At 37.0% G+C, this 17,671-nt stretch overlaps 1 protein-coding gene and 1 long non-coding RNA gene across 6 annotated transcripts in view; one reads left to right on the top strand and one right to left on the bottom strand.

Moving 5' to 3' along the window:
- Nucleotides 1–16,461, top strand: part of LOC115300785 — a 57,595-nt gene extending 41,134 nt beyond the window's left edge. For both annotated transcript variants that reach the window (XR_003912842.1, XR_003912841.1), the window contains exon 3: nt 15,873–16,461. This is a non-coding gene — a long non-coding RNA (uncharacterized LOC115300785). The remainder of the gene's footprint in view (nt 1–15,872) is intronic.
- WDHD1 (WD repeat and HMG-box DNA binding protein 1) overlaps nt 1–17,671 on the bottom strand; it is a 156,031-nt gene that overhangs the window by 2,478 nt on the left and 135,882 nt on the right. For 3 of the 4 annotated variants that reach the window (XM_029950311.1, XM_029950314.1, XM_029950312.1), the window contains 9 exons: nt 13,556–13,670; nt 12,773–12,904; nt 8,659–8,876; nt 8,443–8,561; nt 8,204–8,260; nt 6,393–6,436; nt 5,721–5,888; nt 4,581–4,711; nt 1,782–1,920 (listed from right to left, as the gene is read on the bottom strand). In XM_029950311.1, the coding sequence (XP_029806171.1) occupies nt 1,782–1,920; nt 4,581–4,711; nt 5,721–5,888; nt 6,393–6,436; nt 8,204–8,260; nt 8,443–8,561; nt 8,659–8,876; nt 12,773–12,904; nt 13,556–13,670 (1,123 nt within the window). The remainder of the gene's footprint in view (nt 1–1,781; nt 1,921–4,580; nt 4,712–5,720; nt 5,889–6,392; nt 6,437–8,203; nt 8,261–8,442; nt 8,562–8,658; nt 8,877–12,772; nt 12,905–13,555; nt 13,671–17,671) is intronic. The other variant, XM_029950313.1, reaches the window with a different exon arrangement.

The following is a 17,671-nucleotide window of genomic DNA, read 5'->3' as shown; positions in this document are numbered from 1 at the left end:
AACACCCAGTGCTCTTCCCCTTAAGTGCCCTCCACCATCACCACCACCTCTTTTCCCCCCTCCCCCTTCCCCCTCAACCCTCAGTTCATTCTCAGCATTCAATAGTCTCTCAAGTTTTGCATCCCTCTCTCTCCCCAACTCTCTCTCCCTCCTCTGCTCCCCCTGGTTCTCCATTAGGTCTCTCTTGTTTTCCTGCTAGGCCTATGAGTGCAAACATATGGTTTCTGTCCTTCTCCAGCAGTCTATTTTTTTTAACTTAGAGAGAGAGGGCACAAAGTGGGGAGAAGGGCTAGGGAGAGAGAAAGAATCTCAAGCAGGCTCCATGCTCAGCACGGAGCCAATGCAGGGCTCGATCTCACAACACTGGGATCATGACTTGAACCAAGATCAAGATTGGATGCTTAAATGACTGAGTCACCCAGGAGCCCCTTAAATCTATTTAAGTATGTCATAGTTCCTCCTCTTCTCACTTTATTTCCTTTCCCATTTATTTATTGTAGAAAAGGGACCCTTTGGAGTTGTAGAATTTCTCACATTAACAGACTGGATTTAAGGCAATGTTTAAGGTTTACCTTAAAAATACTGATTACATTTTCAAGTATTCAAAAATCCAATCACATCTTTTACTGCATAAGATCATTTAGATGCCATTTTATCTAATTATTTAGAATTATCCTTTTATGAAGTCTTACAAAAAATGAGAAATACAAAGTTTCCAATGAGATTCTACATAGGCTACAGGTGGTTAGACCAGTTTCTAGCTTCCTCATTTAGTTAATAACTTTATTCTTAAAATTCAGTTTATCAAGGCAAGTATCTATTTCACCATGTGAATACTGCATCTCATGCTGCACACTTTCATCCCTGGGGAAGTGAAATCGAGGATTTAACTGATACACCACACACATTCCTTCCCCTTGGAACAGAGAGCTGCTCCTAGCCACCTATCCTAATTTCCATGTGAAAGGCTAGATATGAACACCAGGTTGTCCCCCAACCCTGAAGTTTTGACTTTGTTTTGTTTTGTTTAAAGTAAGCTCTGTGCCCAATGGGGGGGCTTGAACTCACAACTCTGAGATTAAGAATCACATGCTCTACCAACTGAGCCAGCCAGGTGCCCCAGTATTCCCATTTTGTATTCAATGTGGAAATAAATAGCATTCTTAAAAATCCTGCTTTTTAAAATTTTTCTTCATGTTTATTTATTTTGAGAGGGAGATAAAGCAAGAGAGGGAGCACAAGCAGGAAAGGGGCAGAGAGAGAGAATTCCAAGTACCTAAAGTAGTAGTCCAAATGTGAAATAATTTCTTTTAATTTTATTTGCTTTTCATTTGTAAGTAATATACTTTTTCTTGGGGTATCCCCCTAACTTACAACATGCAGGAACTTACACAGATATAAACAGTACATGTGCCCCAAATGTAACCATCAGGACTATTATACATCCACATGTTCAACACTAACATTTCAGTTATTTAAGTTCCTCTCCACCAAGAGTTTACCAGAATATATGCAATTTCCAAAAACAGAAAGAGGCATTTTTTCTAAGAATTTTTAAAACCTGGGGGGCACCTGGGTGGCTCAGTCAGTTAAGCAGCTGACTTTTGGTTTTGGCTCAAGGTTCATGAGTTCAGGCCCCATGTCAGGCTCTGCAATGACAGTGCTGAGCCTGCTTGGGATTCTCTCTCTGCCCCTTCCCTGTTTATGCTCTCTCTAAAAATAAATAAATAAACTTAAAAACAAAAACAAAAAGATCTCAATCTCAGGAAAATTATTCTTACCTTCCTTTCTTCAGGTGACAATCCTCTAAATCGAATCATTCCTTCTTTTATTATGTCTGCTTCATCTGAAAAGTCAGGATTGTCGGACAAAATATTACTTCTGTTTTCTTCCAGCCACATCTGGAACCCAGTCTTTGGCCTAAGATAGCAATTATTGAAAAAATTTCATACTTAAGACAGTTTAAAGTGCTTTATGATTTTTCAGGTTAGTCTTTGCATACCTTTGTATAGTAAGAAGGAAGGACATGATTCATTAGACATGTTAATATTCATGTATCTTAAAACTGTCTGAAGACCATGGAAATAATGAAAAATCCCTTATAAGATCAATTCAAAGGGTTTACTCACATATGTATTTTCCAAGTGGAGCAACCATGAACTCGACACTTTCAGCTCTTTTTTGGCATGCTGACAGGCTCAAGATCTCCAGTTTCACTCAGCCCCTCTGGCCCAGTAAAATTCTTCCAAGTATCTGTGGTGGGTTCTTTCTCCATTTCCCAAACCAGCTATCTGAAATTTTTACTTTTCTCAAGCTTCTTTCCCATCCCCTCACCATTGCTCTCATAGCTGACCTGGGAGTGTACATCCTTTCTCATGTAATTATTATGTAAAGCATAAACACACACACTTAGCAATTTTATTAGGCTGTCAGCACAGAGCCCCATAGCTTAAGTCAGACCTGGGATTCAACAGCTTGGAAGTCTGACTCCAGAGTCCCCATCCTTTACAAAGCAGCTATACCGGCCCTTACTACACTGTAACCGAATGGATCCTGAATAACAAATTTAAATATACAGGAAAAATTTGTGGCAATAATACCATGGGAAAATGTTTATGATAAAATTTTAAATGGAAAGAAAACCACAGGCTGTCACGTTGCATCTCTAATGCAGAGCCCACTAAATATAAAATCCTAATTTTACTAAAAAAGATAAAACAATTACCTTTATGAGTAATTGATTTTGTTTGTCTAAATTTTTTAATTTTTAGAAAAACAAGCTATAAAACATATTGCTAGGGGGGAGAGGGGAAGACAGGTGGTGGTGATGGTGGAGGGCACTTGAGGGGAAGAGCACTGGGTGTTGTATGGAAAACAATTTGACAATAAAATATTATGGAAAAAAAAATAGCAACAACAGAAAAAAAAAACAACATATTGCTAGTATTGCCTAATCTGTAGAAATATACAAGTTTCAAGTAATCTTAATATAATTCTACTTCCAGAAAAATAATAGAACAAATCAAAGCAAATAGCAACAGTAAACAAAGGTTCTTGAATTTCCAGAAATTAATAAACATTCATTTTAATCAAACTTGAAGCATTATCACAAGTCTAGCTAACAGGCATGCAATCTCCCTGCCCCTAAACAGCTGTTTTTCAAAAGAAAAACAAAATTTAACATTTCTCTTCTGATTTAGTATATCAACACTCATGACAAAATATTTGGTTCAATAGTGATAATTCCTTAATGACATTTCAATTATGTAAGTTTTCTGTATTGATAGTACAAAAAAATGGAGTCTTCTTAAATAAAACCTTCACTGTTTAATATCTAATTTGAATTCAGGGCAAAATAGGAAAAATAAAAACCAATAGCAACCCTCAAATTAAACTGGTTAACATGAGGGACACCTGCTGGCTCAATCAATAGAGCATGTGGCTCTTGATACTGGGGTTGTGAGTTCAATCCCCACATTGGGTGCAGAGATTACTTAAAGGTAAACTCTTTAAAAAAAACAGATAAACTGGTTAACAGGAGATACTCAATGATAAAAATGAAATAGTGACTTTTTTTGTTTAACTGATGCATTTTAAATAAACCCAGCATTTAGAGAGATAAAGTTAATACAAGACAATCTGCAAAAGCTGCTACGTGAAAAAACAGGTACAGAACAATGCATATGTTACCATTTCTGCAAAAAATAAACACGTACAAGTGTTTGAACACTCACAGAACAATTCTGGAGGGCTACATAAGAAATTTGTTGCAGTGACTGTTTGTAAAGAGGGGAACTGGGCGGATAGGAAAGATAATTACTCTTTATCAGACTTTCGTTTATAACCTTTCTCTGCTTCTCCCATGTAAGTATATTTATTTTAAAACCAAAAGAGAATTATATGATATAAAATGTTTTAAATTTAAACTTAAATCAATTTAAAACACATATATAACTTACCAGAGAATACCTAAGTATTAAATAGACAATATTCAATATTATGGCTTCCTAAAAGTTATATATTTAGGGGCACTTGGGTGGCTCAGTCAGTTAATCATCCAGCTCTTGATTTTGGTTCAAGTCATGATCTCATGGTTGTGAGTCTGAGCCCTGTATTGAGCTTTGTGCTGGGAAGGAAGCCTGCTTAAGATTCACCCTCCCTCAAGGCACCTGGGTGGCTCAGTTGGTTAAGCATGAGATTTCAACTCAGGTCATGATCTCTCAGTTCATAAGTTCAAGCCCCACATTGGGTTCTGTGCTGAGTTCAGAGCCTGGAGCCTGCTTTGGATTCTGTGTCTCCCTCTCTCTCTGGCCCTCCCCTGCTCTTTCTTCTGTGCTCTCTCTCCCCCTGCCAAAAATAAACATTAAAAAAAAAAATTCTCCCTCAGTTGCTCTCTGCCCCTCCTGCGCCCTCAAAATAAATATTAAAAGAAAGTTATGTGTTCAAAATGATCACTACCAGTGCCGATGTATTATTTGTAATAATGAACAAGACAGTTGCATAATTTTGTATTGCTGTTTCTGTTTATCTTTTATTGGAATATTGCATCTTGAGAGTAATAAATTTATCTATGTACTGACCTTTGACTTTCAGTGTTTTGAGGACACAGAACTGGGGTTTCAGATGATGAATTTTTAGGATTTTCTTCATTTGCATCCTCATTCTTATCAGCTTGGGAAATTCTTTTCTGGAAATAGGATGCTGCAGATGCCTGTAAAAACAAACATAATGAATACTTCAATAAAAATGTACAATTTTATATAGTACAATCAAGTTTTGAAAAATGTGGGAAAATATTTATAATTATTTAGAATTCTATACCCACATGTGAAGTACTGAGGTTCTCAGCTGAATATAAACATGCCTACAGACACAAAACCGCAAAAAACAATTACTTCAAATTCCATGTTTTCTAAATGAGTAAAATTATATAAAATGGAAAAGATAAAACACCTATTATACTAATGACAAATCTGAGATGAAATACCAAATCAGGGATGAAATCTAGAAGGCAAAATCAGAATATGGAACAAGGAAAGACTGATATTACAGCATCATCATTAAAAAAAGATATGCATCAAAATCATCTGGGAAATTTTTTTAAAAACCAGAAAGATGCCTGAGTCTTTGGGGCCTGAGTATACACAGTAAAACCTTGGATTGTGAGTAACTTGCGAATGTTTCACAAAATTAGCACACATTTCTAATAAATTCTAACTTGATAAATGAGCAATGTCTTGCAATATAGGTAGTATGTTATGCCAAACGTCCCATGATCACAACTGAACCAATGGTTCTTCTCTCTCTCACTGGCTGCAATATTGTGAGTGATCGTCTCCCATGCTCGGATGCTCAGTCTCAGGCCCCGGAGGCTGGCAGAACTCAGTGATTTTTCAGAGCATAGGAAGGTGCCCACAACTGGCACTAGTATATTTTTGTCACTTCAAAGCACCTATGGACAGTCCCCTGCTTTTCCATACAAGAGGAAGTGCAGGAATGCTCTGCTTCATTCTAGATCAGGCTGCTCAGATATAGACCCTTTCCTCTGCTGCCTTACTGCCAGTTACACAAAACCAGATTTGAGAACCACTACCCTCAGTAGACAATCAATGATGAACAACTAGAGCCTCCTGCCCCATACCTGAAAGAGTGAACAAAACTAAAGCAAGACAAACAGATTATGTGCTACCTGTTGCTGATGTGGGTAGTTGAAACAGTACCTGCTTTGACTTTGGCTTTGGAACTAGAGGCTTTATAACTGGAGAGTTTTCATTATTTGTAGCTCGACTGAGTGCAGATTTCTTGGATGATTTGTTCATATTGTCTAAAATATTACTTGAACGTGCTGAATTCACTGAAATAGCTGGCTCTTTTGAATTGGCTGACACCTAAAGAGCAAACTAGTATTAGCATTTTGTGTTTAAAGAAGGAAAAAAAACCCCCAAGAGATTCATCTTTCCTTTAAATTTCTGTTAAGTCTAGGGGCACCTCGGTGGCTCAGTCAGTTCAGCACCCAACTTCAGCTCAGGTCACGATCTCATGGCTCATGGGTTCGAATCCCATGTTGGACTCTCTAGTGTCAGTACAGAGCCTGCTTCAGATCCTCTGTCCCTCCCACCACACTCCTCCCCAGCTTGTGTGCACACTCTCTCTCAAAACTAAACAAATATTAAAAACAGGGACTATCTTTCAAAACTATAGGTATTCAGAAGATAAGTAAAACATATAACTCTTAGCCCAAGCATGAACTTGTGCTGCTTTCATTTGTTTTTAAAAAGATCTTCAATTTTTAATGTTTCAAAGTCTGGGGAGGGTCATCTGGTGGCTTGGAAATTTTTCTCTGTATAAAAATGTATTTCAAAACATTTTAAATATCCCCGGAAAGGGTTTACCTTGAAGGGGTTTACCCGTCCTTGGCTGCTAGAGATAACTGCACCTTTCATAAGAAAGAAACCCTCACTTAATAGTGGTAAAACATAAAGAAGACTTGTGACTTCTATAATAATATGGCATTTTAATATGTAGTATACAAAAACAAATGTACTTTGCAACTTTAGCATTATTAACAACTGTATGTGACCTCCTATTTCCAAGACAAAACAAAAGCTACTAAGTGGGAACTATCCCAACTTGTCACTATGAAATATGCAAACCTGTTATAGATCTCTTCTCCTGTTACCATGGAAGAATGGGGCCTTGTTTTAGCTGAGGTTAATAATTTATCTACTTGCTGTAGGTCCCATCCACTACTGCTTTGTCAAGGAACTTGTCCTATCAATGGCTATCCCATCTTTGGACTTTTCCCTTTTTACTGGCTACTCAGGTTTCCTAAATTAAACAAACACAAACCCTCTCAACTTCATATCCCCTCTAGCCACCATGTTTTCTTCCACCCTCTACATAATCAAATTCTCAAGAGTTGTCTATATTGTTATTCCCAGTTCCTCACTGCCTCTACATCCCAACATCCAAAACAATACAGCTTCCAGCCCTACTACCCTATAGAACTTACTCTTGCTAAGGACTCAGGAAACTCCATTTGGCCAAATCTGGCAGGTAGTTTTCAGTCATCATTTTATTTGACCCCCTCAAAAGCATTCTACATAGCTAAGTGTTCTTTTCCTCTTAATACTGTCTCCTCCCCTGACTTCTGAGATTCCCCATTCCTACCTCCTTCTTCTTTGATTTCATTCTCTTTTGATGATTCCTCCTCCTTAACCTCCTCTGCCTAATGTTTAAATGTTGGGGATTCCCTAGGCCTAAACTCACTTCTCTTCTCACTTTATATCTTCCTCTATGCCCATGGTTTAAATTGCTATGGTTATGCCAATAATTCTCACTTTACATCTCCCTCCCAGACTACTTTCCTAAGCTCCTAACCACAATATCCCTGCGTGGATCTGCATGATTTAGCTCTTGCCCATCACTCCCAAACCACTCAGCACCACTTTCTCTCTGCCTCTGTGCTCTTCATACCACTCTTACAATCTTAGGACATGTTGTTCCTTGAGTCACACACTTTCCCCCTGCTTCTGCTCTCACCCACCTTGGCCTCGCTGACTTAATCATCCTGCAAATCTCTGCTTTAAACATTCCATAAGGCCTCCCTTGAGGTCCCCACCCATCCCTCACCACTGACTCGATTAAAGCAAACTCTTATATGCTCTTTTAATACTCTGTACATGTTTTTACAGGTAATTTTTAAGAATCAAAGTAATATATGTACATGGTTTAAAAAGTTGGGGGGCACCTTGGTGGCTCAGTCGGTTTTAAGTATCTGACTCTTGATTTCAGCTCAGGTCATGATCTTATGGATCATGGATCTGAACCCCATGTCTGGCTCTGTGTTAACAGCACAGAACCTGCTTGGAATTCATTCATTCTCTCTCTCTCTCTCTCTCTCCTCCTCCCCCCTCCCTCCAAAGTACACAGATATACTTAAAAAAAAATGTCAAATGGTACTAAATAAGGTTTATGCAGGGATCAGCCATGCATGTCTACTTAACTTCTGTTATCTCCCATCTTCTCAAACACAACAGGCATTTAATACATTTGTAAAATGACCAGTTTCACAAACAAAGTTTCTGATAAAAACAAACTTAGGATGGTAGGGTATGTGTGTGGAGTGGTTTGAAAAGATATATCACTTTAAAGACTACTTGAACAATTTTCCTGATATCACAAAATCACAAATATTTCTTACCTGACTTAATAGCTGCCACATCAGAGGAATTTGCATTTTTGAAAAATGGATTCTGTTCTATAATTAAGATAAAAAACAATGCAATGTAAATGGGGAGATAAAGTTACTCTCTATAATCAACAATCAGCAAAGATGTCTTGACAAAGTACAGGGATTCAATTTCCTCATCCAAGTAAAATGGGAAAAGCCACCAAATACTACATTTCTCATCTTTAAATTGCTTTAAAAATGGATCTTACCATGCTTGTGTATTTCTGGTTTTTCCTCTTTATCATCAGCTTCTCCAGTGTCCTCCTCATCTTCTTCATCTTTGTTTCTGAGCGTTGGCTGGCTCCACTCTGTAGCAGTATTACTGTAACTAAGAGACAATAATATTATTCAGTAAAGAGCTACGCAAAGACCAAATAAATTTTCAGAATGGTAAAGAAAAATTTAAACAACTGATTATTTCTTACCCAGCATTCAGCTCTTTTCTGAAATCATCCTCTTCCTCTTCTTCCACCCGAGTTGCGGCCAATTCTGCTGCCTTCTCTACAGCCAGTTCACTAAGTCTTTGGGCCAATATTAATCTCCGGGAACGAGAAGCATATTTAATGGCTAAATTCACAGCATTTTGAGTCATTAAATCAGCAAGTTCCACACAACGAAATTCCCGCTCCAGTTTACAAGAAAGCTAACCCAAAATGGAAAAAAAAGAAAATCACATCAAGCAAAACTTTTTAAAAATAAGAGAATGATACTACTAGTAATACTGAGAAAACAGTTTCCTAGATAATGTATCTCACTGTTTTTCAGATGCATAGTTTTTACTCATTTTAGCATCCCTCAAAGTAGAAAGCATCTTACAACTGATGGTGGGTCAGAGTTTGCAGCATTTTTTTTGGCATAAATAAATAAAATAATAGTGAATCTTACAATCAGTAGGAGCTTAGATTCAGTGAAATAAGACCTGTGATTTCAAGCTATTAATTGCAAAGGAAGATTTTCCTTTAAAATTCAAATGTGGTTTCCTTAAACTTGTTTTGCTGCCCACCCACCCTCATCCTGCCCTCATCAAATAGGGTAGCAAATTCAAACAAGGAATAAATTATAAATGATTGATTAGTTATTACTTTGTCTGGAACTGGCACACAAATACTACTAAGTGAATTTGGGTGGGGGTGGGAGGGGGAGTAGAATTATCCACTCATTTTTAAGTGTGATTGTCTATGAATCTCCAACTACCAGAAATAGAAATAGTTATACAACTTACAAATTAACAACTTCCTTTTTCTTGCTCTATTTTTTTTATACACAACAATATAAAACAAAGGTCATTCATTTAACATCTTTGAAAACACTTGACTATTCTTCTTTTGGTATGAATTTTGACAACTCAAAGTCAGGCAACTAAGGTAATATGTAAGGAAAATTAGTACTTCAAAGGCTAAGGGTCTCATAATTCATAGAGTAAAAGGATTATTTTGTTACTCAGACATCCCATATCTGATGCAGCACAGAAGCTTTAGATAGTCACCTGCATGTCCTTTTCAAGTTTTCTACTATCACTATTCTATAAACAATACTTCCTAATCAGGGTAGTACTCTGCCTCAGGGGGCCTTTGACAATGGAAAAATGGGGGCGCCTGGGTTGCTCAGTCGGTTAAGCATCCGGCTTTGGCTCAGGTCATGATCTCACGGTTCATGGGTTTGAGCCCCGCGTTGGGCTCTGTACTGACAGCTAGCTCAGAGCCTGGAGCCTGTCTTCAGATTCTGTCTGTCTGTCTCTCTCTCTCTGCCCCTCCCCTGCTCATGCTGCTTCTCTCTCTAAATATCTCTCTAAAAATCAATAAAACATTAAAAAAAATTAAAAAAAAAGAAAATGAAAAAATGTAGTATGGTTCTTATAGTTATGAGGTTAAAGTTCAGGCACTTGCCACGGGGACAGGAAAGCTTCAGAACTGACCAGTCCTCAAGCTACTGATACCCTACTAAGAACACTGTCCCAGTGTTCCTTTATTTATTTATTTTTTTAAACTTTTTGATACAAAGAGAGACAGAGCATGAGAGGGGGAGGGGCAGAGAGAGAGAAGGAGACACAGAACAGGAAGCAGGCTCCAGGCTCTGAGCTAGCTGTCAGCACAGAGCCTGACGCGGGGCTCGAACCCACACGTGTGAGATCTGACCTGAGCCGAAGTCGGAGGCTTAACCGACTGAGCCACCCAGGCGCCCCTGTCCCAGTGTTCCTTTAATGGAAACTAGAAATAGAAAAGTTCCTTTAATGACAAATGGTAAATAAACCAAACATTATTTCCTTACATTTGTTGTACGAAAAGGTTACTAGTTCCACAAATGACGTTTTATAAAAGAAATAAAACTTACTCTACAATAAGCTAATTAAATTCCTTTAATACTAAACTCAAGGCAGTACTGTATAGTGGTGACAGTAGTGAATAGCACCTTTTGGAGACTGGAGTTATAATTAGCTCTGTGGTCTTAAGACACCACTTTTCCCTCAGAACCATTTTCCCTCAACTTTAAAATGAAAAGTCTGGATCATTTACTCTCTCAAGGAATACTGAAGTCTACTATGTATTACTCATCATATAAGCACCCAGCATACAGTGGTAAAGGAGACCTGATCACTGTCCTCAAGGGGCAGGTGCAAAATGAACAAAGAAATTAGGTTATACTTCCTACCATAAACCAATCTCAAGTGAGGATGCAAAATATATGTACTTTATATTTCTCTCTAGAGATAAATAGACTTAAAATATCCAGGGCATGAAACCTGGTTACTGGCTATAGACAGACTTTCATCACACAAATGCTTAAGAGAGGACAAAAGGCAAGCATATCTAAAAGCCTTATCAAAGTTTTTAAGATTGCTCAGCCATGGAGGTCTAAAAGCCCACACTCACTCTACTTTGTTGCAGGAGCTAGAGCCAGTTCACACATTTTATTAAACATCAGAATACCTGGACTACCTGTTAAAACACAGACCAGTGAGCAAAAGCAAAAAGGGACATAGCACCAGCGCAGTTTATTTCTGCCTATGATCTTAGTTATAGGTAACATTTTAAATATTTTAACTGCAGTATAAACTGGGAAACGGAACTTTTAAGGAAGAGAAAAACTACCGGATGCCACTTAAGAACTGGAAGGCGTGCTCGAGCCCTGTTGGTGGGAATGCAAACTGGTGCAGCCATTGTGGAAAATAGTATGAAGGTTCCTCAAAAAATTAAAAATAGAATTTCCATATAACTCAGTAATTCCACTATTGGGTATTTACCCAAAGAATAAAAAAACACTAATTCTATAGAAATTTTCTTTTTATGTTTATTTATTTTGAGGGGGGGGGCAGAGAGGAGAGAGAATCCCAAGCAGGCTCTGTGCTATTAGCACAGATGCAGGGCTCGATCCCGTGAATCATGTGAGCATGACCTGAGCCAATATCAGAAGCCAGATGCTTAACTGACTGAGCACCCAGACACCACCAAAAAGCACTAATTCTGAAAAATATATGCATCTTTATGTTTACCACAGCATTATTTATAATAGCCAAATTACGTAAGTAACTCAAGTTTCCATCATTAGATGAATGAATAAAGATATAGTATTCCATAGTATGCACAATGGAATATTAGTGATAATAAAGAATGAAATCTTATCATTTGCAACATGGATGTATCTAGAGAGTATAATCCTAAGTGAAATAAATCAGAGAAAAACAAAGACTGTATGATTTCACTCACATGTAGAATTTAAGAAACAAAACAAACAGGGATGTCTAGGTGGCTCAGTTGGTTATCCGACTTCAGCTCAGGCCATGATCTTGTGGTTGGTGAGTTAGAGCCCTGTGTCAGGCTCTCTTCTGCCAGCACAAAGCCTGCTTCAGATCCTCTATCTCCCTCTCTTGCTACCCCTCCCTGCTTGCTCTCTCTCTCAAAAATAAAAAAACAATAAAAACAAAAGAAGAAACAAAACAAACAGGAAAAAGAGACACACACACACATACATACACACACTTGGGGCATGTGGGTGGTTCAATCAGTTAAGCACCTGACTTTGGCTTGGTCACGATCTTAACCATTTTTGAATTCCAGATCCACATCAGACTCACTGCTCACAGTGCAGAGCCTGCTTGGGATTCTCTCTCCCTCTTTCTCTGCCCTTCCCCCACTTGCATGCACATGCTCTCTCTCTTAAAAATAAACATTAAAACAAACAGACTCTTAACTATAGAGAACAAATAGATGGTTACCAAAAGGGCTGTGAGCAGGCAGAAGGGTGAAATAGATGAAGGGGATTAAAAGCACACTTATCTACTGTGATCTTAGTTACAAGGTAATGTTTTAAATATTTTAACTGCAACATCAACTGGGAATCAGAACTGAGTAGAGAATTGCCCAATCACTGTAATGTACATCTGAAACTAACATAACACTGTTAGTTATACCTGAATTAAAATCTTTAAAAAATTAATAAAGGTTTTGAGGTTGTGGAACTTAGTGCCAAATCATACTTTTAAGAAATCCAATCTAAAGAAAAGTGTCACTTTAATTTTTCTAGTATATTTATTTTACTCACCGCAAGCATTTTCATTAGAAGTTCCTGTTGTTCTTTTATTGCTTGATTTTTAGTACCTTCTTCATATTCATAACCATTTTTAGCTAAATAATCAAGGTGACTGTGAAATATAACAGAACGCCAATATTGTTCCTACAAAAGGGAAAAAACTACTTAGAGAAAACTATCAGCTTAATATTAGGCAAGTGTTAAATATTTATCCTAAGATAACAGTTTCTGAATAAGACATTTTTTGAAATATTCTTTCTATAGTTTATTTTATAATTCCAATTTTAATACCAAAGCTTGACTTTATCTTCTGTCCTTAAAAAAAGGGAATATAGTATTTTAAATAGTTTCTTAGCTATCATAGTTAATGCTCAGAGAACTTGTTAAACTTTTTTTAAGAGACTGATGTACTTCTTGGTTAGAGTACAAGATTTCAAATGACTGTTGATGGCACAAGGTTAGGACCAGAGTGAGGCAAGCCTGGTGCCCAGGACACAAAATTTATGGAGACCAAACCTCTCAGGCACTCAGCCCAACTCGGACAGTGAGTGCCTTACCCTAGTGAGGCCCTGATGATCATACTCAGTCATCGCATAGACAAAATCCCTCGAAGGAGTTGATGGCAATCAGTTACCCTGGTGATCAAAAGCAGTCATCTTCCCTCTCTGCTACAACTAATTATTTAATTATAAAGTAATGAGTAGTCAACACTGGCCATCAGAGTAATTTTTAAGTGTCTATATCACAGGCAATGTATTATCAAATTCAGAGTGTCCAGGTAAGATTTCCACATACCTCCATTTGTCCTTTCTCTGTTGCAGTCTGACAATAAGGAAGCTTAAACGATAATATAGCTATAGCAGGGCGTGGAAGGGTGGGAGGAAACCGAGAACCTTTGCAAGGAATGCACCTGTCAGTAAAGAAAAAGTCTCACCACAAAAATTTCCTCCAAGATCATAAAAACTGCTAAAACATAAAATTTCCAAAAGCCAATAACTTGGAATAAAATTACCCCAATAGCTGGCTTAATAATATACAAGTTACTCTTTAAAAAAAAAAAAAAGCACTTTAGGGGTACTGGATGGCTCAGTAGGTTAAGTGTACAACTGTTGGTTTTGGCTCAGGTCATGATCTTGCAGTTCATGAGTTCAAGTTTTGTATCCCAGATTTGCGCTGACAGCACTAAGCCTGCATTCTCTTTCTCCTCCACTGCTTGTTCTCTCTCTCTCTCTCAAAATAAATAAACTTAAAAAATAAAGTCCTTCAGGCCAGAGAAGGTATAAAAATTAATCCCTCCCTATGCATTTCAAGAATTTCAAAAATCCCTCTTCATTATCAGCTTTATTAAACAATCATTTAAACTGAAATAGCCACCTTGGTGGCTCAGTTAAGCATCCAACTCTTGATTCTGGTTCAGGTCATGATCTCGCAGTTTGAGTTTGAGGCCCACACTGGGATTTACACCGACAGTGTGAAGCCTGCCTGGGATTCTTCCCTCTCTCTGCTCCTACCCTCACTCTCGCTCTCAAAATAATAAAGAAACTTAAAAAAAAAAAAAGTGAAATAGGCTTTCATCAGCTATTCCTTAGCAAACTGCCTGTTTTTAAAATCAGAAGCTGTGCCATAAATAGCTGTCATGGGATTCACATTATAAAACAGATCATCCAAGATAAAATACTGATGAAGCATATTCACTTTGGTCAGTCTAGAAATACTTGGCACTGCTAGTAAAAAAGTGTCAAGAGAAAAAGATGGTGAAATGTCCAATACAGATAAGTGTCTATAACTAGATATTGGTGAGAGTGAAGTAGAAAATCCAGTATCATTAAAAAGGTTAAAATATATACCTGCTCTGCTAAATCAAAGGTTGCCTTATGTGGTATAAATAGCTCAGTGGGCAAGAATGTTGTCTAAACCTTTTCTGACTAGGACATGTAAAGTATTTAAAGATGCCCCTCAGGATGAATATTAATGCAACTTATTAATTAAAAGGCATTCATTAATCACAGAATGATATATGCATACTGAATATTCTTTCAACTTATGTATACCAAGTTATTTATAAGAAAACCATGCCTACACACTGTAACTATCTTGGACAAACCTTCTAATTTTAATCATTTTAAGATACAGTACAATGTTCAATGCTTACTAATAACCATCCATTTAATTTATAGTATAGTCTTTTAGTCATAGCTTAAAGTCATGACTTTCTTAAAGGGAAATACTAAGTAGAAATTGGGCCTGTGAGTTTAAATCTTTTTTTCATAAATATCTTCTCATATTATCAAATGCCCACTAGAATAGTTAAAAATTAAATAATGGCAAAACATAGGAATCTTTTTCGAACTACACAGTCCCCTTCCTAGTGAGATTTGAACACAAGTTCTTTTTGTAACCACACAATAAAAACACAAATATGTTTTTAGAGTTCTAATATTTTTGTGTTTTTTTTCTTATTTATTTTTTAAAGTTTTAATTTATTTTTGAGAGACAGAAAGACAGAGTACAAACTAGAGAGGGGCAGAGAGAGAGAGACACAGAATCTGAAGCAAGCTCCGGGTTCTGAGCTGTCAGCACAGAGCCCGATGCTGGCCTCGAACTTGTGAACTGTGAGATCATGACCTGAGCAGAAGCTGGATGCTCAACTGAGTCACCCAGGCACCCCCCAATATTTTTAAGCATACAATCTCATTTCTTCTTCCTCCACTTTCATGATTTCATATAAATCGTGGTTTTCACCACACAGTATAAGGTGGCAGTGTGAATACCTCGAGTTTGAGAAATCTCTTGTGGCAATTGTCATCCACAAAAGCCAGTTTATTAGTCATGCAAAATGAAAAAGAGCATGTACATTCAGAAGGGATAAATCCAATTACATACATATTTATTGACAAAATCAGAAAGAACACTGGGAGTGATCTTGATGCCTTTCCAGTTTTTCTATAAAAAAAACTTAGTTTCTTGTGTAAAAACATTTTATAGCTCAAATACTTTACTGCTTTAGTAATAGTAAGAGTTTATCACTAAAAAAACAGCATTTTATTAATAGTTTTTTAAAGCCACATTTATATCAAAGCAGAGTACTAATTCACATTTCTTGTCCTTTTAGATTTGAAGTAAAAAGACCTGTTATCCATTAAATATCCCTTTCATGGAAGAAGAGGAAAGATAAACTCATCTGACTGCTAATTTGGTGGCTTTTGCCTACAGTGAATAAGCTTCCTGGAAACTATGTGGTTAAACCTATTGAAGGAGAAAATGTGAAAAAATAAATTGCAGTTTACTAAGAAGACAAAATTATTTCAATTCTTTTTCAAATAAATCATACAACTTTTCCTCTTATTAAAGAAAGAGTTGAAAACATATCACACTGGAGAAACTTGGGCCCTCAGCAATGAATTTTGCTTTGTGTTGTTGGTTTCATGGAGGAGACTTTGTTCACAATTTGTTTTGAGCATTTACTCAGGGGTTGACAATGATTTTACCAGGCAATACTTCCTGGCTACTGGCCTTATTTACCTTTGTGTAGTATAGCACATATAGTCAGTACTATAACAAATCCTTGTTAAATGAACTCAAAAAAATTTTTGTTTTCAGGCATGTTAAATAATTCTTAAGAGCTTTAAAAAGAAAAGGAAAGTTGATGTTTATAGAAAGCAAATTAGACAGTAGCAAATGAGTAAACTCTGTTACATATTAACCAGCAGTAATCATGAAAAAAAATCTTCAGTGCAAACAATAAAAACAATTTTTGCTAAACTCAAGTCTGTTTCAAATGGAGGAGGCAGGAGTGATACTTCCACAGATTAGTAATTACTCATATTCATAATTAAAAGCAGGTGTTTTATACTGATTCAAATGACGTTTTAAATTCTTTTAATTATATCCCTAGGAGTTAAACAGCTAGGTCCTATGGTAACTCTATGTTTAACCACCTGAGGCACTGCCAAACTGAACCGGTTTATATCCCACCTAGCAATTTCTCCAGATGCTCAAAAGAACTTTCCATCATTTGGATGATATGTCTAGTAGGTATGAAGTGGTATTTTTGTGGTATGAAGTGGTATCTTTGTGGTTTTGATTTCATTTCCATAACTTATGATGCTAAATATGTTTTTATGTGCTTATTAGCCATGTGTGTATTTTCTTTTGAGAAGTGTCTATTCAAATACTTTGCGTATTTTTTAATTGAGTTGGCTTTTTTTGAATTACAAGAGTTCTTTATATGCTCTGATACACATCCCTTATCACATAAATGATCTGCTTCACCATTAAAAAAAATCTACATAGTATTCTAATTTTTTTTTAATGTTTATTTTTGAGAGAGAGAGAAAGAGAGAGAAAGAGAGGCAAAGCATGAACAGGGGAGGAAGAGAGAGACAGGGAAACACAGAAACTGAAGCAGACTCCAGGCTCTGAGCTGTCAGCACAAAGCCCGATGTGGGGCTTGAACTCACGAACCATGAGATCATGACCTGAGCCAAAGTTGGACACTTAACCAACTGAGCCACCCAAGTACCCCTACATAGCATTCTAATGTATGGCTGTACATTATTTCCCTATTCTTCTACTAAAGGAAATATAGGCTTCCAATCTTTTGTCAATATCAACAATCTTACAATGTAGAAAATCTTTCATATGTATCATTCCCACATGTGCTAGCAGCAGTACTTCCTAAACTTTAATGTACACATGAGTCACCTGAAGATCTTGTTAAAATTCGGGTTGTGATTCAGTAGGTCTGAAGTGATGCCTGAGATTTGGCATTTCTAATAACATTTCTAATGCCTGAGATTCGGCATTTCTTTGGTGATGCTGATGCTCTATGGATCACACTCTAAATAACAAGTATCAGTACGTCTTCCGGACAAATCCCAAAGCAGAATTATTGGATCAAAGAGCATATGC

Source organism: Suricata suricatta, chromosome 9 (genome assembly GCF_006229205.1).
Source record: "Suricata suricatta isolate VVHF042 chromosome 9, meerkat_22Aug2017_6uvM2_HiC, whole genome shotgun sequence".
In the NCBI taxonomy this organism is placed as follows: domain Eukaryota; kingdom Metazoa; phylum Chordata; class Mammalia; order Carnivora; family Herpestidae; genus Suricata; species Suricata suricatta.
Note: the sequence above shows the minus strand (reverse complement) of the source record. Positions and strands in the feature narration are given on the sequence as shown.